Here is a 21,427-nt window from a genome sequence, read left to right on the forward strand (position 1 = left end):
ATTTTGTCTGACCTACTACCAGCTGAAAAGCTAATAAGCTTCCTCCTAACAATGTGAACATGTAGACACTGTATGTTCACTTTACGTGCACAGAATTTGAAATAATGTAGTTGTTAATACTGAGAGTACACAGAAATTCCACTTTTGTGGAAACTGAAATGACACTTGAGACATTTGCACTGAAAACCACAGCTGGGATAACATTGCACAAACTCGATGCTGGCCTGGTCAAAACAGAGCGCTGTTCAAGAGACACAGGCACAGGGTACTACATTTAGGTAGGAAAAGCTAAAACTGCTCAGATCCAGGGGGGGAAAGCAACTGGATCCCTAACAGTCCTGCAGAAAAGACTCAAGAAATACAGTGGATCACAACTGAACATAATGGCCCACTGAAATACAGAACCAGGACTACACATGGTAAATCCTATGAAGCAACCTCTGCTCTAGTCGTCCCTGGTAAACCCTGAGAAGATATACTTTAAGTAAGATGCATACCCTTCAGGAAATCCAAGGCAGATAAGTAAGCACAATCAACAGTCTGAAAAGTTGGCTTCTGAGGTAAAATTTAAAGAATCCAGGATATTTAGCTCAAAGAGGAGAAGATAAAAGAGGTCCTGGCAAGTTTTTGGGTACGTATCAGGCTGCTCCAGAGGGCAGAGAGCAACCTGTTTGTGGTGACAGTAGTGGGTAGGCCAAGAGGGAGTGAGGAGGAGGTATAATAGCAGCAAGGAAGATTCAGGCTACACAATATTGAGGGTCACATATTTATAGTGGTTTTGAAATAAGTAGAGTTTTTTTTAAAAATGGGCTAGACCAGCTTCTGCCAGATGAGAATATAATACTATCTGCAGACAATAGGATGGGCATCCCTCAAAATCATAGAATCATAGAATCATTAAGGTTGGAAAAGACATTTAAGATCATCGAGTTCAACCATTAACCCAGCACTGCCAAGTCCACCACTAAACCATGTCCCTAAGAATCACAGCTATATGTCTTTTAAATACCTCCAGGGATGGGGGACTCAGCCACTTCCCTGGGCAGCCTGTTCCAGTGCCTGACTACCCTTTCGGTGAAGAAGTTTTTCCTAATATCCAACCTAAACCTCCCCTGGCGCAGCTTGAGGCCGTTTCCTCTTGTCCTATCGCTTGTTACTAGGGAGAAGAGACCAACCCCCACCTCGCTACAACCTCCATTCAGGTAGTTGTAGGGAGCAATAAGGTCTCCCCTCAGCCTCCTTTTCTCCAGGCTAAACAGCCCCAGCTCCCTCAGCCGCTCCTCATAAGACTTGTTCTCCAGACCCTTCACCAGCTTCGTTGACCTTCTCCGGACACGCTCCAGCACCTCGATGTCCTTCTTGTAGTGAGGGGCCCAAAACTGAACACAGGACTCGAGGTGCGGCCTCACCAGTGCCGAGTACAGGGGGACAATCATTTCCCTGGTCCTGCTGGCCACACTATTCCTGATACAAGCCAGGATGCTATTGGCCTTCTTGGCCACCTGGGCACACTGCTGGCTCATAGTCAGCTGGCTGTCAACCAACACCATCAGGTCCTTTTCTGCCAGGCAGCTCTCCAGCCACTCTTCCCCAAGCCTGTAGCGTTGCATGGGATTGTTGTGATGGAAGTGCAGGACCTGGCACTGAGCCTTGCTGAACTTCATACAATTGGCCTCGACCCATCGATCCAGCCTGTCCAGATCCCTTTGTTGGTAGCCTTCCTACCCTCCAGCAGATCGACACTTCCACCCAACTTGGTGTCATCTGCAAACTTACCGAGGGTGTACTTGATCCCCTCGTCCAGATCATTGATAAAGATATTAGACAGAACTGGCCCCAATACTGAGCCCTGGGGAACATCACTTGTCACCGGCCGCCAACTGGGTTTAACTCCTTTCACCACCACTCTTTGGGCCCAGCCATCCAGCCAGTTTTTTACCCAGCGAAGTGTATGTCCATCCAAGCCATGAGCAGCCAGTTTCTCCAGGAGAATGTTGTGGGAAACCATGTCAAAGGCCTTACTAAAGTCCAAGTAGACAACATCCACAGCCTTTCCCTCATCCACTAAGCAGGTCACCTTGTGATAGAAGGAGATCAGGTTAGTCAAGCAGGACCTGCCTTTCATAAACCTAGGCTGACTGGGCCTGATCCCCTGGATGTCCCACACATGCTGCATGATGGCACTCAGGATGATCTGCTCCATTACCTTTCCCGGCACCAAGGTCAGGCTGACAGGCCTGTACTTTCCTGGATCCTCGTTCCAGCCCTTCTTGTAGATGGGCATCACATTTGCTAACTTCCAGTAGACTAGGATGTCCCTGGACAGCCAGGACTGCTGACAGATGATGGAAAGTGGCTTCATGCAAAATATACATTCTGAAATCATGCTGAACGTTTATAAGTAATACTTGCTGTCGACTGATAAGCACTCTTTTATCTTTAATATTCCTTTTTTATAAAGTTGCCCTCTTACAAAGCAACTTGCTGGTCTTTTGAGCAGTCTCTTTTCATAGACTTAACTTCATAGAAATAATTTTCAGTTGTTCTGTGCTATTTGTAGCACCGCAGTTTAAAGCTACTCCTTGGGGACAGAACTGTGATGATGACAGCCCAGGATAGCTTGCACTGCAACAGAAAATACTTGGTACAATACAAGAGGATTAAAAGAACATGAAAAAAGTTGGTGGATACTATAACCCCACACAAGGCAAAATAAACAGAAACCTATGCTGATAGAAGGTAATTGCGATGTTAAAACCCAGAAGTGTAGCATAAAGCAAGGACTAGCTGCTCTGCAATCACAGATCAGCACATGTGCATTAGGAAAGGATGGGCTGGACTTTGTTGCATAGCTGTAATACCATGAGGTATGCAGAATGCATATTTCAGAATGCAGAAATCACATTCACTGTTGTATTGCAATGTCAACACCTAACTTCGTTAATTGTCCAAATGCAATTTCATAGATGAGATAGGATGGCATTCAAGATAGAACACTGTAAGGACAAAACCCTGGTTAGAGATTGCTATAGCTAGGCACTGCATCTACAGGGAAGATGTGTTGACAGATACATAGTCGTGTATATTGCACCAATCCATAAGTCTAAAAAATTTAGAGTTATCTCAGTAAAGGTCACTGCAAACAAACACACTCTATTGCCATAGCCTCATTGACTCTTGTGAACCAAAAACAATTTGAGAAGATGCAAATATCAAGATAGAGGAAAGGTCAACTTTTCCAGAAGTAAGCAATAAAGCACAAAAGCTGCAATAGCAGATACAGCTGTTACTGGTTCTTGGTTTTTTCTCGTCAAGCGTATGGGCAGCTGCAAGGACAGAGGATATTTGCCATGCTTAATTACATGTTTGTAAAGAGGACTGTGCAATTTCAAGGGCAGAATTTTTTGAAAACTATCCTAAAAGAAATTAAGAAAGACTGTGAGGATCATGGAAAGCAGATTTCTCTTATTTTCAGGAGCAAAGTGTTATGTTGGGAAGAAGGAATAAGTAAGATCTGGACAAGACTTTCTGAGTCCAAGTCAATGCTGACTGCATCAGTTTAGCTCTATTCCAACATTCTCATTATTACAAAATAATTGTCAAATTTATTTTTAACTCATATTCATATACATTGTACCAGGAATTTTTTCAACATCACTGTGAATCAACAATGTACTAAGTCTCTTAAATACAGTTGTGTCCATTCTCATTTTAAAACAACAATTCGTATCTTCATGGTGCAATCAAATCTCCATACTTCATACTCAGAGGCGAGCAGGCCAGTCCCATGCAGTGCTCTTCTTGACCTCAATGTAAAAGTACTAGACAACTTAAACCACCACTACTGCATGCCAGAACAGATAAAATAGTAGATGAATGAAGAAAAGGCAGGGAGGCGAAGAGTGCTAAATGAGGACAAATATGCCAAACTCCACTGACAGTTGTAGCTGACACCACCTGGGGAAAAGGGCTGCAGATCAACCCCTGCAAGCACAACTGCAAGGACCTGGAAGGGTGTCCAGAAAGGGTTGAGAACTTTGAAAGAGAGGTGCCTAAAAACACAGCTCTAATCTTACTAATCTTACTACATTAGGCTGGACACTGTTGTAAGATGCTACAATTTGTTGCTCTGTTTACCATTATCGGGTCAGGAAATAAAAGAAACTAGTCACGGAAACCAGTGTCACAGCTTCATGCAGGTGGAGCATTAATGGAAAACTGTACGAGAAGAAAAAAATTGCCACAGACAAGAGTGCACAGGATGAGTAATTGCAGCTAAAAAGGGATGCATAGGATGATACCAAAGGCCCCAGGTTTACCAGCAACTCAACAATGGTTAGTTATAGGTGACAGAGCAAACTTAGGAGATGGTCAAAACCCATTTTAGGGGTAACAAAAAGCACAAGAAACAAATATGTAACAAACATACATACAACACACTGCATATGATAAAATTGGGTATAATGCAGACCCGAAGACCAAGTTTGAAAAAGTGAAGTGTAAAGCTTTAGAAAATATATAAAATCGGCTCAAGTGGACCCAAGCACATGGAGGAAGAAAACATCAGCATGAACACTATTCACCTCCTGGTAAAGAGGAGGAAGACATTCCTATCACACTCATCCCAGCAAAGACCTGAAGATATCAACACTTTGTTGTGGCTCCTCCCAGCCTAAACTCGTGAACATTAGCACCCTGCAGAGCATCAAAGGGTGACCCTAACGTCAGAATATAAGGGGGACATACTAGAAGTATTTTGTTGGGTTGGGTTTTTTTTTTTGGTCATGTTTTTTTGTACAACAGTTTTAACTGTATATTGTTAATGAGTTTTGTTTTGTATTAATTAGATAATTTGGACTGTAAGTATTAGTATTATGGTAAGAGGAGTAACAATAACTGTTTGTTGTGGTTTGTTTACACTGATACAACTTTAATTAGACTAACAATAAATTCTTACCTCCAGGTATAAGAAATGGTCCCCTTTTTGCCCACAATATCACAAGCATAACATCACCACTGATACTTTGAAAACAAGAGCTTACTGCCATATACAGAAAATGCATCCCTAATCCGAATGTTTTGGGGACCAAAACCATCTACTTTACTGAAATGTGTGAAGGAGTTTCCAGGCAACCACAGAGTATTCCAGATGATATTTTTAGCTGTATAGAAAAGGTTCATAAATGTTGCTTACCAGGCTTTGCATCTGGTTCCTTAATTTATCAAGCCATGTTGGAAAGCTTTACAAAGTAATAAAATAAAATAAAAATACAAGGAGAAAAAAAAAAGAGACAAGGAAAAGAAAATGTTGGCTGTGACAGCTTTAAATACAGTTGATAATTCAGTATCATTTGAGCCATTACTTAGCAGTCAATACGTACAAGCTCTCCTAGCTAAAACTGATTAATATCACAGATTCTAGATAATCTAGAGATAAATGTTAGATTCAGTGACAAATTAAAGAGTAAACGTGCACTTTTTAAAATGAGGATATAGTGATATAAGACATGAAATATAAGATGTGCTAAACTTAACAATGTGGCTTTTGGCTTTAAGCCTATGTTTTCTTAAATCTATGTCATTCACCAGTTTTTATAGCTTAATAGCTGTCTGTCTCGCCAGGATTTTCTGTTTTCTTAAGCACTAAACAATTATACACCAGCTTATTGAATTGATCTGTTTTTTCAAACATTTTATAATATAACTCCTCAGTAATACTGAGTAGCTCTATAATGAACCTTTCATTTTAACTACTGCATAAATTAACCTGAAGCCAAACATTTCCAAAATATGCACACTTCCTCTTTTCCTCCCTCTCTATAGGTACAAACACTTAAATTTTTAGAGTCAAGTTTGTTTGTTTCTGCACATATAATTTTATTGTTCGTAAACAGTGTCAGATTTATACAACTCCACTGTCATACAGGATAGTAGCATAACATGGTTTAACCTATTTATTGCTGATAGCAGATGAGAAAAAAGTTCCAGAATAACATTTTAAAGTGTAAAAATAAGAGCCTTGTGGATGCTCCTGTGTTAACACCCCTTTCAGACTAATGGGATCTGTCCACACCTTTCTCAGCCTCGTGCTCCTTCTCCATGACCATTTATAAAACTTTTGGACCCGAGAAGTTCTGCTGCACACTGTGAGGCAGGATCTTCTTCGTGGAGCTACAGGGCAGCAGTTCAAGTTTAAAAACATTTTCACCATTCTAAAGAAATCTTTTAGCACAAGTTCAAATGCACATATATACTCTGTCCTAGGCCCCAGATAAAAGCTGAGGGAAAAAGTTATTAGAGTTCTTCTTAGGCAGCTTCCTAGGCTGCACATTCAGAACTGCATTTATTTCACTTATGCAACATTAGTTCTTTTTTAGCTTATACGATTAAATAATTTAGTCGAAGATCTCTAAGTTTAAGGTTTCTGTCTTTGGTTACAGCACTGCTAAATCCCGTGCAAGCTTTTACACATACTGACCCTGCAGATCTGTCTCAAAGTTGTTAGGGAAGAATCATTGCTGCAGTGAGTTCCTTATTGAAAATGTTGCAGAAAAGAAAATGGATGAAGTTAGTTGTTAAAATCTTAGTAGGCTGCAGTAATGGAAAACTAGCTTCAGTGTTTCTAAGCCAAGTAAAGATTGATATGGAACTTGCGACATTCTGTGATTCAATAGCAAATTTAAGCAAGTTTGTGAAGCTCTCTAGGGCAATGCAGCCCTTTCTTCACCACTAAGCAAGCTACCAGACAAGTGCCACTCAGTTCCAACTCTATTATAATTATTGGTTCACCTAGGTAAATTACAGAGTAAACTGAAAATTGTGCATATCCACTTAAACAAAAGCAGGATGAAAATCAAGAGAAATTATATGGGAGAAACTTCAGATCCAGTCCACTTCCCTGAATTTGAGGTGTCACTCCTCTCTGCAGTTTAAGACAAGTTTTTTTCTAAAATTTGCATAACGTTCTCTGTAGACATAATTCGGAGGGGGTTGTTCTGCCGAATCCCTTTCCAATTAAGGTATTTAATTTATCGTGTGAATTCAACAATTTTTCTGTAAATTATGGAAATGAGTCAGAAAATATGACAACTGGTAGCCAAAGGAGTGACAATACAACAGGAGTCTTTTGCATCTGCAGAAAATGAACACATTTCTCCTTTAATGCTCTGGCAATAAAATAAAAAGGAGCTCTGCATAACATGGTCTACCAAACAAAGACAAGTCAGTTTAAATTAAATGAAAACAATTATTTCCCTACTTTTCTGTTATTTCAGTCACAGTTTTAAAATGTTTCAATGATGCAAGATACAACTAGTTAAGATAAATTGCAAAAAGAGAGTTTCAGATCCTCAAAAGTATCTGCAGCAGAATTTACAGACCAAGCCCACAGTCAGAAGTTAAACCACAATGAATATAGAAGGCAAGACAGAGTTTTCCAAGAGAAACTAGATTTAACTACATAAATGAGGTCTTATCAAACAAGATAACCTTTGTCTGTAAATATTGAGGGATTTTAGCTTTAGAGAGAGGACAACAGGGAAAATTTAGACCTAGGATGTTTGCTTGACAGAAGTGACATGGAGTGCTGATTTATAGAATTTGTCCTACTACCCAGAAAGGTCATAGTGATTACATTAGTTAGTTAAAAGAATAAAACTATAAATTTTTTAAAAAGTTCATCAGTTTGGGGTTTTTTGCTAAAATTGTTTTTGTTAATAATACCAAAGTTGATTTTAGTTAGAAGTGAAACCTCCAAATGATCAATTATCCAGCCAAATGTCCATCTAGCTGTTATGCTTTTTGTTTTTAAGTATCTATGACTAAAACTTGGTATAGCTTGAGAAGATGCCCTCTGGCATATAAAGAGTGAAGTGATATAGGGTAAGGTGAATCATTTCATGAATTAGACCTTTAACATAGGTCAGATGAATCACAGCTGTTGATCACCTCCACGGCTTATTGACCTCCTTCAGAGATTACTTTAAGGGCAGCTGAAGGTAATTACCTTAAACATTGATGTCTGAGGGATCACAGATCACCAAAGGTACCAGAATGGGCTCAGGCAATAGTGTGAAGACATAACCCCTCTGCAGAAGCAAAAAAAAAAGCCAAGATAGCTCCCTCAAGGTTTATGATTTGAAACTCTGTCTTCTGCTGGGGCTGGAGCAAATAGCAGTCCGAAATTATAGAAGAATTCAGTGAGTCCAAAAATCTGTCCCTGTCCCCTTGCAGAAATAATTAATTCATCAAAGGAACATGAGAACAGCCATAGATGGTAATACCAAAGGTTCACCTGTGCAAGACTCCTGTCTCCAACAGGGAAAGTAGTGGCAATAATGTGGGAATAAATATACAAATAAGGCAAACATACAATTGCATTTCTCCTGGCATACCTTCCCAGCTTCCAGCAGTCTGCAGCCAAAATAGAGACAGTAGCTCTTCTCTGAAATAGGCAATATTTCTTTTGTTTGCTCTTGGGTTTGCACCTTGTTTCTTGAAGATGAGAGCAGCAGAGTCTGTTGCAACCTTCTAAAAGGAGGAGAGGACCTTCCCCTGCCTCAGAAACTACTCAGCCTGGCCCTGGGAAAGAGGTGTCCAGAGGTGGAAGAGAGCAAGAACGTGGGGGTCTGCAAGGAGCGAGGTGCCTGCATTGTGTGCAGAGACCACTGAGAGGGGCAGACTAAAGCAGGGCCACAGAGGTGATGGGTCCCTCTTCGTGGATACTAGAAGGAACTGCACAGAGTTCACAGCAGCTCAGCAACTCATTGAACTGACTGAAACCAAACCAAGGAGGAAGGACCTGCCCCACAGAAGCAGAAGTGGTTATAAAGTGATTTTGTGCATTCTTTCTGAGCCAGTCGTTTTGAGCATCCTCTATTAAAAAAAAACCAAAACAAACAAACAAACAAAAACTAGTCTAAATTTCAACAAGATCTTGCTTTATTTTACTCTTTAAATCTTTTCTCTCTTTTGGGAGATCTCATTACAGTTCAAAGCTCTAGACATGCTTGCCTAAGAGTTAAAGTCAAAATAGGAGACAGGTACAATCCTCAAAGGGGCTTTACTTTCACCTTTTTCATCTTTTCTCAGATGCTTTATCAATGCTTTATCAATAAAGTAAAATCACATGGGGCCAAATGAAAGCACTGTAGAAGTCCTAAAGTTTGCCATATCTGTTTATTTAAAGTCTCAGTACTAATCTTTCATTAACATAGATATTTCATAGAATTAGGCTAAATAAATTGATGAACAGGTACAAGAAAACTAAATAGGAAAGCGTTCTGCATTTTAAAAGGCAGCTAAGTATGCAAATTTTATTATTTAAATTAAAATGTCAGTTCCCTCAAATTATATTAATGATACCACGTTCGTAATGGAAAAATTGTATCAAGGCTGGGGACTGATAAAGAATTCCATAATCTTTTAATTGCATTTGGTAGAGTGAATTAGAAAGTTATTAGATTTCTAACACTTAAGCCTCTGTATAAAACATTATTCTGGTAGAAAATTAAACACTGAACTACAATCTACTTTCATTTTTATGAGAAAAACATATTGAACAAATTTACCCAAACCATCAGAGTACAAGATGTACTGTATTTTAGGAAATTCATTTCCATGCACTGGAGGACTAAAATCCATAGAGACTTACAGCAGCACTACTTCAGTAATGATAAATAAGCGACAGCTACCATCAAGATAGTGGAATTCAGGAATCACCAATGAGATCTCAGTAGAAGTTTGCAAGTTCCATTAATTGTTAATAGAAATTATGTGTATGCTTTAATAGCATTTATTCATTAATCTGACAAGTTTGCCATGAATACAGAAGAGGGAGAAATCATACAGAACAAATACAGCCCCTATTTACTTTCAAGGTTGCAGTTGAAGATCAGCCAGTGAATAATAGAAACCTGCACTGTCAACAATGCCATTTGTTTTCAGTTATTTTACTGACATAAAGTAGAACAAAAACCAATCATCATCAGTTATTAAGTTTCTTTTAGTATTGACTCCAACTGCTTTGCAGTTTCAAAAGAATATCTTACCGGTAGCATATGCAACCAGTGCTATGTGGTCTTTACTGACTGTCTGTGGCTTTTCAAAAACACTTATAGGTGTTGGGTTTAATTCAAGAAATCCTACGTGGTTCAGCGCCCACTTATCTGAGACAGAAAAGCAAGGGTGAAAATTGATTTCTTAAATTGCCGATGTGAACACCTTCCTTATGTTCTTAGCCACTGTGACTTCAAATGCCTTCAAATGTCTTCAGTTTCTGCATCGTCCTACACCTTAGTAATATAGCACTTTTGTTGTTATACTACATCAGTAACCTTTTAACTTCTTAACAGTCAATAATCTTTATGGGCTGAAATCACCCATTTCCATGGCAAATGCTCTGGAACAAGGAAGCTGCCACAGCAGCTGTGAGACTGGCTGAAATGGGGAAGAAAGCCTGGCTGACATGGCCCCTTTCCTAACCTCATACTGCTCCAGGGCACCAGGACTTCCACTGCATGCCAACAAGGTCTTGCTGGCTGTATCAACACTGTTAGATAACTGCTTAGCCCAAGCCCACAGCAAGGTCCTGGTCCCCCAGAGTCCCCCCTTGTGTAAGTGTTGCTTTGCTCCCAGACTCCTTTGCAGCAACCCAGCTTGTTTCATCTGAGATAAAAATAAGCCAAGGTGCAGTTCTAGAGACATTCATTTCAGGGATCACACCCAAACAGCAGCATGGGTGAGTCTGGATCAGGTTTGGGTCCCTCTGCTCTGTACAGTTACTCCAGTGTTATCCCTGGTGGCTTCATGCACTCAAACTCCATCACATGTACCAGATAATGCAACATACGCCCTCAGCCTCATAACCTTAAAACACAGTTCTGCTAGGCCCTCACTGCAAACCTAAAAATTAACCCGTACATACAATGTCAAGAGGAAACACAGGGCCAATTGTTGTGCTTTGGAGATACGGCCAGTCTGCTCTGAAGGGACAAGGTCTGAGCAGTGTGGACACAAGCCATTCTGGACCTCTAAGGCCTGAGGGCTGGGGATCAGTTCCTGGAACAAATGTGTTTAGTAGCAAAGCTATACCTATTAAAACATGTTGCTCCAGACACAGTAGCCCATATCCTCCCACTGGTGACGGCAATACACAACACTGGTGTTTCCCTAGGTCCCAGCAGAGAGGACAACCTTCTGCTACTGGTACCTTTTAAGGCAGTCAATACACCAGAAGTGGCAGCGGCAGATATGGAAGGGCTTGTTTACAACTTGATCACTGTTGTACAGCTATAACTTGCTCTATATTCTGCATAACGAAAATGGATTTCAACATAGTATCTGTGTATATGATGATTCGATCAATGATTTATTGATCATGAGTTATTCCTCTTCATGGCTGTTGCATCTTTCAGCCACTGGGATGGATGTACACAGTGCGGGAATTCAGATTGCATGAAAAAACATAAATCTGAGATGCCATAACGTTCAAGTGCTCAGCAGCCAAAAAAATATTTTTAACTTTTTGTAGGGCAATGCACAGGTAGGTTTTATGACTGTCCTTCAGTTAAATATGAGCTTTAATTTTGTTCTGTTTTTAGGATATGCAGAGCCTGTCCTCATACAGATATACAACTATCTATATAAAAATCTGCACGTATAGGTATATACATAGAAATTATGCATGCAGCTACTTTCATTTCACACATATACAGTGTCTTCCTGATTTTATTTTGGGAAATGATTTATTCTAGTGATAAAGTAATAGACACTGGAATTTATACAAAGAGTTATCTATACTTAAGAAATGATGCCAGACTAGTTTTTCTTCCATGGAGTGATTATTTTCTGATCTCAAAAATGCATCTTGGTCATTCACTCAAACCTACAGTTCAATGATGCCAAGGTCAAACTTGCTCATTCTGTAATGTTTAGCCAGCTCATTAGTATCGGGAAGTCAGAAAAATGAAGTCACGAGCACTCTGTTATTTCTCCTGGGGTGACTGGGACGTGACTGCATTTTGAAAACCTGTTCTGAGAAACCGCTGTTCTGATTAACCTGGTAGAATTGTGAGGCCAGAGACATACAGGAAAGGGCTTTCTGAAAACATCCAGACTCAGAAAAAGATTACTGTTTTTTTTTTGGGGGGGGGGGGCAGGGGTGGGTGGTTGTTTTACTTAGATAGAAGACAACTAGGAAACTTACCAAGATCTAGGTAGATGCCTGGAACAAATGAGTTGAGAAAAAACATAAGAATAACACATCCCAGCACAGTCAGGCATTTGATGAGAAGAATTTTGTCTGTTATTCTGTGCTGTAGACAGGGAGAAAAAAAATTAATAACTGTATTAAAGTTAAAGGAGCTATCTATTATGCATAGAGTTCACAAAAGGATGTGTGAAGCACAAACTTCTGTTCTTGTATAGTATATTCCTCTCAGCAAAAAAGACAGAAATATTTAAATTGAAGAATTTCATGCATACCTATGAAAAACACAAATATGTGGCCCAATGTGATTTAAGGGACACAAGTAGCTAGCACCTGCTGCATACATTCAGCTATGTTCAGCTACCCCCATCACAACTTCAATTCGGTAGGAGTAGGGTTGAAATGCAATTCCTACTACAAAGGGCACTCCAGGCACTCTGGAATTTCATGACCTTGGACAAAATCACCCTTTTTTGCATGTTTGCTTTGAAAACCTATAACCTAGCCCAGAGGTCAGATCTTTCATGCCTCCTGTACAACCCTCATGGACATGCCAAGCCCATAATCCCTATGCAGCTGCTACAACCCAATGCCCAGCTCCTGCATCCCTGTGCCGATCTCCTCATGCTCTCATTCTCAGACCCAGTGCTTTCCGTCGTGGCTCTGCTTCTCTGCTCTGATCCCACTTTCGCCACCAACCCAGGGAATAACCTTCTCCCAGCCTGAGTCCCTCTCTCGTTTCCAGTCTCTCTTCCACACAGTTTAAAGCTCTACTGAAGTACAAGTAAATCTCTGTTCTTTAAAAAGTTTGTCTTTTATGCAATGCCTTGAAAAAGGTGTAAAACCTAATAAAAAATCCTGTTGATTTTGGTCTGTTTTCATGTGACATGTAGGACAGTGATGTCCCAGTCAAGGACTTGAGCTCCCAAACACAGGCCTGCATTCATTAGTGATGCCAGTGAGGTGGAGAGGATGCGACATTTAGACAAATTTAGGTGAAATTAATCCCACTACAGAGTTTACATCTCATCAGACCAGCTTCAGCATAAAGACTTAGGCAGTCTTAATGTGTGCACAGCAAAGAGAATAGGATTTATCCAAGTGGTGTATCCCTACTTGAATAATAAAGCAGGCATGTCACAGACAGTGTAGTAAATTAGAGTCAGTATTTGGTACATCAGCAGGAGTGTACTCTATCATCTTGCATCACGATTATAAACAACCTATTGACACCTTCTGACTCTTTGTGGCCATGGATTAAAAATTTAAGAAAACACTGCTGAATCATTTATTGATCCTTTAAATGATATTTTTCTAGGGAACAAAAGTATAAAACCTATCAAAAACTCACAATGTGGTTCAGTAACCCCATCCCATGGAGAAGCCAGCTAGCCTGCCTGCCAGCTTTTCTGCTATCATGAGAGTTACTAAATTTGCATTAGATTCAAAGCACTCTCTGTATAAAGGCATAGGTCCACTTACATGGACACTGAGAAAAACTGCCATCTACTTACTTTTTTCTGGAGTTCCTGAATGTTTGTTTCCCAGTTTTTATCTTCTTGTGAAATTTGCCTGAAAGAAAATGACACCTGCTTTTTTCCAGAGTGAAGTTAGAGCTCTGCCAAGGGTGTCGGAATAAATCCCTCTCATCACAAATAGATCACCCCTTCCCCTGTATGGAGTAATTCATATCACAAAGGAGTCGTGGCCTTCTTATGGCCAGCAGCAAAATTCCCATGAGCATTCACTTAAGACTCCACTTTTGTAACATGCTCCATTTATACACAAACCCTTCAGTTCATGAACAGTGCCACAGGCTTAGAAGGAGTGAGCCTCCAACGTATGGACCCCAGTATAGGATCTGGCTATATGCAACATGTAGCCCCCTAAATAGTTTCAGGAGTTGATGTATGCCCTGTTATGAAAAAACAAGGGTCGTGTGCTAATATCAACAAGTCAGAACACATATTTTACATTTGCATTTTATAATGAAGTTTTTAAGATCTGAATAACTTCATTGTGTTATCAGCATAGTCAGCCCTCCAGCAAAAAGCCTTGGGGTTTGCAGTTCAGTAGCACTGTTGTTAATGCTAATGAATTTTTACATTGCTCTAAATGTGCTGTGCTGGAGGAATCCTGATTTTCAAGATTAAATATACAATTTTTATTTATACTTCAGAAGTATCTCTTTAGAGTGTTGTAAAGTGTAATAATCTGCTATAACCTTTTAAAAAGGAGGTGATTTTAACAGCCTTTTTTGTCTTGAAGTACTAATATGGTCACTCCATTCAAAGTGCGCAATATCAGCAAAAATTATACAAAAAAATCATCTTATTACTAGAAGAGTTTAAAAAAATCATATATTTACATGTCCTTTTCCATACTGTCTATTTAACTTGTTTATTAATGAAAATTAATTCTTTCACTTTCACTTCAGTTTAGTCAATTCATTTTCAGAGTATTTATCGCTGCTATTCCCAGTCATCAAGTTCTGTAGCATAACAGTTGTTTTTTCCAGAATATAAAGAAAATAAGATTAACATTTTTCTTAGTCCTAGTTTATAAAAACTTCTCCTTTTCTATACATAAGCAGTGAATTATGCCTACAGTCAGATTCACACTGAATATTTGATTATGAAATAATTTTAAAATGCAGCAATTCACTGGTGACATATTTTTCAAAACTCAACAGTTCACTGAAGAACACTTGAATTTTTCAGTAAAAAAAAAAAAAATATAGCATTTTACTACACTGAAGCCACTATTGCAAGAAAAAATCTAATGGTGTATTTCTGATCTTTTTAAACCAAAAACTACCTGAAAATTCTAGGCCTTGAAATTTGGGTCATATCGACATATATTTTCCAGGTCTTACACATCGTTTTTGTCCAAAAATACTTTGTCTTTTATTGAGGCTGAGGGTGGCTCTTCATATCTGCCCCAACACCCATCTGATCAAGAGACAACTAAGAATATAGGTCTAGTCCCAGAGAAGATCCCTGAAAGCCTTCACTTTCAGCTCTGCCTAAAATTACTAGAGGTGAGCCCTTGGCTCATTGACCAAACAGAAATATTATCCCTGCAGCTTGTCCCCACCGAGGATCGGAGCAGGGGAGGTGGGACACGCTGGCCCCCGCTCACCTGTGAAATGTCCTCAGCTTCTTCCTCAGGAGCATCTCCAGAGTCAGCACCTTCTGCATCAAGAGGCATTTCACGGCAGTCTCCTCTCTGCTGGCTGGGTTAATGCGCTGCGCAGTCAGTCTCCAAACATAGATCTCATGTTTCAGCTCTAAAAAGATGCAAAATCACTTGTCTTAAAGCAGGTGTAATGCATATGAAACCAGAGACACACAAAATATGTGTAACTTGCCCTGGACTCAAACCTGTTAAAATGATTGGAATAGCTTCCCCACAATTTTCCACTTAGGAAGCTGCTTTTACCATTCATTTTGCAGAGCTGAAGGGAATGAAAAATAAATAGAAACTTTTCAAAATTTTAAATAAATTAATCTCAAAGTCCTTTTCCAAAGAAAAAGAAGTACTGTCTTCAAATGTTTGCAAATGTCTTCCGCAAGCTTTAGTTCTAAAATCGTATATCACATTCATTTTTCATCAGAAAATAAATGGCCAATATACATTATAGTGCTAACAGGATACTAGTCACTTTGTAATTAGGAATTACAGCAAATGCTCCTTCACCGTATTCAGAATGGACAACAGGTTTCCATTCACTCTATATTCATACAAGCAATTTTATCAATGTAAGGCAAAACTGAAAATTAGCACTGTCTTATGGAGTATCATTCAGTAATATTTTTTAAAGGTTTCCTAAGAGGACTTAATTCTTAGGCACTGAAAATACCCATAAACACAGCTACCATCACTTACATGCAGACCTGAATGATATCTGATCCTGCATAAGTTCAGACAGACTGATAAACACTTGAAATCAGTCTCCAAAATCTTTTTTCAACACTTTTTGATTTATTTTTTTCCAGTATTGTCAAGGCCTTGGAGAATGACTGAAAGGTGTTTGTTCCTGTTCAGGAAGGACCTTACACTGGACATGTCAAAAACAAGCTTTGGATTTTCCAGGAAATCACTAAAGAAATAAAAGCAGAATTTTCATTCAGTAACTGTCTGCACAAATGCTTCCTGATGAAGCAACAGGATGTTTCCTCACCATTTTTTTCTGTTCTCCTCAAATTTTATGTCATTGAAGACAACGTGTCAAGAATTCAAGGCTTTATATCTCAAGATCCCTGTTCAATCAGCAAATTGTTCTTATCCTAAGAAATGGACGTGGAAGTCTTTGCACCATGTATACAAACTATATGCATTATTTATAAAAAATAAATTATGTAATAACATAAGAAATATTTAAACACATTTTGATGCAGGCAGTGATATTAACATTTTCTGCTGCAAATCCCTAGTGGTTCATGGTATCTATCATCAAAAAGAGTACTAAATGTGTTTAATTACCCCCCTTCCTTTGTGACCAACTATTTATAATGACAATACGGAGTGAATCATGTAAAGATTGACCATAAGAGGAAATTAGACTTGATAGAACTCAAACATTTAAGAGCAAAAGTAAGCGTGTCCAGAGCCTGCACAGTTGACACAAAAAAGGAACCTAAACAGCAATTGACTCATACTTTGTATGGTTCATGTCTATAGATGAGCACACATCATCAAAATAGTAATCTTTGCCTGAGCTTTACAGCGCAAGACCAGAAATGTAAATTCACACTATCTAAAGCCCAATGACTGTCCCAGGTTATTAAACAACTAGTGCTCAGCTAAAGCTTTTCTTCCAAGAAGGGATTCATACCTGAACCCCAGAACCCCAGATAGAGGTGCAGAATATACCACTTTGTAATATATTTGGTGATTCTTGCTGGGATCATAATCTGACAGTAAAATATATTAAAACATGGACATGTTTTAATATATATAATGTTATATAATATATAAGGTCATGATTATCAAATGATCCACATGACTTTGTGCAGACACTCTATCCTGGCCATCATTTACTTTTTCATCAACATTTGTGACACACGACTGTATCAGCCGTGATTTTCTATTCTCTTCCAGAACATAAACAAGAAAGCAACAAAGCTTTAGGCCTGATTTTCTGTTCCCCACAGAAAAAAAAAAAAAAAAAAAAAAAACCAAACCAAAACAACAACAACAACAAAAAACCCACAAAACCAAACTCTCTGAGGATTATAGTTGATGGGATCTGTGCAAAAAAACTTATTTTAAACCTCAGAAATGGTGGCATTTTTTCATTCATAAGATGGCAAGATTAGATTTTAGGTCTCTGAATTTGTAACCACTGTAAATAGTAATTTCTGAAAGAAACTAGTGACCACATGCTTGCAGTCTGCTTCAGTTCCACAATTTCTGGTCAATGGGGCTACAAGCTATTTCGGTTGGCAGCTTCCACCTCATAACATCTACCTTGAAACTGATCTGAAATAGTAAGCTGGGAAGTTGTTCCTTCCCATAGAGATGAGCAAGACTAGATGGAGAAATGTTGGAATGTGGCTTTCTTGCACACTCTCCTGTGCAACTTCCGAGGCAAAATTTTTTTTTCTTTGAAGAAGTTTCCTGAGCCCTTTGGGTGAAAGAAATATTTCTTATGATCCTACATGCTGCCCTGGCCTGAACGAGATAGAAACTTTTGTATCTAATTGAAGCAGGCGAAGGGGGAGAACTCCCTCAACAGGTGAATGGCCGTTCTGTACTGCTCTCTCATGCAATTTTCAAGTCAATTGGAGTGTAACTTTGAAATTCTCATCAACAGTCCAAGAGAAAGTATGTGGTTTTGTCTTTTTCTGTGGCAAACACTCATGAAGCATGATTATCCAGTTTGCTATCCTGCTTTCCGATAGCTTATCTTTGCTGCAACACCTTTTCTGATCATGTCTGTTCATCCTGCCATAGCATTTCCTGCCATCCTTTCCAAGTGAAATTTCACCAAGGGTTTTGCTGATGGAGGAAAGTTGAATCTTTCATCATCTAACTGAGAGGCAGATCTCCAGCAGGTATTTTCCTACAAAGAATCTTTATCTCCTCTCCTTCAGAAAGGGGCAGCTAGCATCAGTGTAGCTGTGCCACAAAAAAACCCACAGAGCAGAAAGCAGCATGATTTGCGTTGTACATTCCTGTTTCACGTCTGAAGTGCCGTGGGGATAATCTCCAGGTTCAGCAATGTCAGCCTGGTGCTTTCTGGTCTATGTTAAAAAAAAATACGTTTTCACATGGTTTTTATCTTGCCTTTATGTACAGCAAGTGCATGCTTGATTGTTCAGTCGTTAGTTTTCTAAACATCCCAAGGATGCGAACATTCAACCTGCTGCGGAATTTACTTCAGACCAAAATGTCCTTTGAAAATTAGAACAGTTGCTACATCCTTTATAGTGTGATTCTTATTGCAGTAAGAATTTGTGAAGAGGTTTTCTAGGTCATCCCACAGAATATTTCTCCTATTTCTCTTTCATGCACACTCTTATTGTGATAGCCTGTTATGGCATCAGGTGATACATACGTATTAGCAGTAGGTTTTGTTTTGAAGGAAATATAATGCAGGACCCTTGAGGTCAATGAGAACACTGAATCCGGTCAAAAACCTTTGGGCCTTTCTATACTTCTCACATTTCAGGTCTGCAAACCCATTTAGGCAGCAACACCTAGAGTTTGGGAACATCTGATATTCTGTGACACATTATGTTACACATTATGGACAAGGGCTTAATGCACCTGCAGGGTCTTATCAATCACTTTGAAATTATGGCTAAGGCAGCATAAGGGCAGCATTTGGCTGCCCCTGAATGGGAAGGTCTCGCACCCTGTTTCCGCATGTCCATAAGTTCCTGTCCCTTCCTCAGAGGGGATCTAATGGTCATGTTACAGCAGGGTGAGCTCACTCTACTCACTCGTCCAACAAAACCCATCTGCGGGGTTTTCACAGGGTTAGCTTTATGGTGGATCAGCCTGCTAACCATTTTATCCTACCACTGCTAGGTCTATTGCTAATAATTGAAATGGCATGTGTGTGTGGCATGTACCTTTCATGGCAGTTTATCATTAAAGCACGTAAATTAACATTTAACTGCAACTGTAGTAGCAGTAGTTAAAGTGATATAAGCAAGGCAAAGTTTAGTATGCAGTGATCTGGAGTAGATGAAGACAGGAGAGCTGCAGCTCAGTCAAGGAATTCAGCCCATTATGATACTAAACTCTTTGTGAACACAGTAGCTTCATAAAGCCCAAAAAGCACAACAGCAATATACCTAGCATTATTATTTCACAAAAATTTTCTTTTTTTCTTTTTCTTTCTTTTTCTTTTCCCCCAGAAATTTAATTTCCAACAAGACAAGAATCATTTTTTACTTAGTTCTAGGATCAAATAAAGGATCAGCAAACCTGTAAACCTTATACTGCTAATCTGTTCTGGTTTTGCCATTTATCATATTTTACTATGCAGACTGCAGATATGACATCCTGGACCCACTGAATTTAATGGAGTTTCAGCTACTTACCTGAGCTGTAGAAAACATTTTCTGCGTCTTAGAACACATTAAGTTTCATTTTAAAATGCATATTCTTTCTGCAATCTGACAATTAATAGTCAGATTAATTTTCACTTAGAGTAATCACACATTCCCTCCCACCTGACTGCCAATAACAAAGAAGACATCCTCAAAAACTGAGTGTAATTAATTCCCAGTCTCAGAATCTGAAAAGGCCGGTCTTGTTAATTGAAGATACTCAGAAGAGCATGACCAACCTTGATGAGATGATAAGAATTATCATAAAATGGCAATTTTTACCTTGCAAGTGCACTAAATACATTAACTACCTTTCTGCAAGCAACACAAGTTTGCACTGCTGGGGTGTGACTAACGACATGCAAAGCATGTTCCTCTGAATGTGAGGGGGGGGTTTCTCTCCACATGCTATTGTAGCTTAACATTTTTCAGTAATTTTTCTTAGCTAACTTCTCAGAACAAGAATAATTCTGTTTAAATGTTAACTGAAAAGCAAATTAAGTACCATGAATAATAGCCTAAGCTAGTAATAGTAGTATCTATAACTTTTAATAATTTTTTTAATCCTTGATATTATGTAATTAATCCTCTAAGCATTATTAGACAGTAAGTGTCATCTCCATTTTAAAAACACAGAAATTAAGTCAGAAATGTGAAACACAAGTGTAGAAAGAATTCACTTTGAGGGATATTCCAGCTCAACAATTCCTGCCTCTCCTAGAGGCACCGCCCCTCAACAGGACACCAACATAAGGCTGTAATTCTGAAAAAAATGCCTGAAATGTCCTTGTCTTTATTCCCTTGAGTAGTCCAGTTTATTGATCATGGATAAAGATAAGCAGAGGCATAAACACTGTAGGGTCTTCAAAACTGCAACAAAACACACTTTGCCTTATTCAGCTAAATACTTGCAAAGGCATGCAAGAAATCTGCACAATGCTGCATAAAGAAATATGGAGCATTTATATAAGCTTTTTGATTCAAAGTCCAACAGCTGGGGTCCCATTTGGTCACCAAGGCACCTAATGACAGTTTGGTTGCCCAGCATGGGATTGCATCCATGGCACAGGACTTACAGGTCATCCTTATCCCTGCAGCAAAGCAGCTGGAGCCCGGGCAGAAATCTGCAAAGCTCAAATGGTGCTACACACCTAAGTCACCTCACAGGAGTTTTCTGTAATGTAACTGGAATTTTTCCTCACTGCACTTTGGGTTTCCCACGGTAATTTTAGCTACTGAAAGAATCTACAACTCTACAAGCCTACCCCTGCATTTTATAAGGATTTATAAGGGAAATTTAATACCTCTATGATGGTCACATAACACTCAGATGGAGTAATCTGCAGATATTAAAGAAGAGGGTTAGATCTCTCATAACATTTTAGGATGGTTGATAAAGACATACATTACTCTTCAGTTGGTTTGTCCCTGAACGAGGGATGGGATCTCTCTCAGGTGATATGGGCTCTGTTCCCATCTCTGGGTAAGTCGGACTTCCAGACACAAAGTTATTTCAGTCCTTGCAGTTTTGCCCCTTAGTTTCCTCTACTGCAGCTCCCCATCTTTTAAAAGCAGGACTCTGAGTATATTTAGGTTTCATGTGCACTCATTAGCACTTGCCTAACGTGATCACAATACTCTGTTCTGTTACGCT

At 39.2% G+C, this 21,427-nt stretch overlaps 1 protein-coding gene across 1 annotated transcript in view; it reads right to left on the bottom strand.

The window, feature by feature from the left end:
- Window positions 1–21,427, bottom strand: part of OCA2 (OCA2 melanosomal transmembrane protein) — a gene marked incomplete at both ends in the record, with an annotated part of 181,872 nt that overhangs the window by 77,844 nt on the left and 82,601 nt on the right. The window contains 3 exons of the mRNA XM_082333762.1: window positions 12,206–12,314; window positions 13,723–13,780; window positions 15,350–15,497. Coding sequence (XP_082189888.1) covers window positions 12,206–12,314; window positions 13,723–13,780; window positions 15,350–15,497 — 315 coding nt within the window. The remainder of the gene's footprint in view (window positions 1–12,205; window positions 12,315–13,722; window positions 13,781–15,349; window positions 15,498–21,427) is intronic.

Source organism: Platalea leucorodia (genome assembly GCF_965183815.1).
Source record: "Platalea leucorodia genome assembly, chromosome: 2".
NCBI lineage: Eukaryota > Metazoa > Chordata > Aves > Pelecaniformes > Threskiornithidae > Platalea > Platalea leucorodia.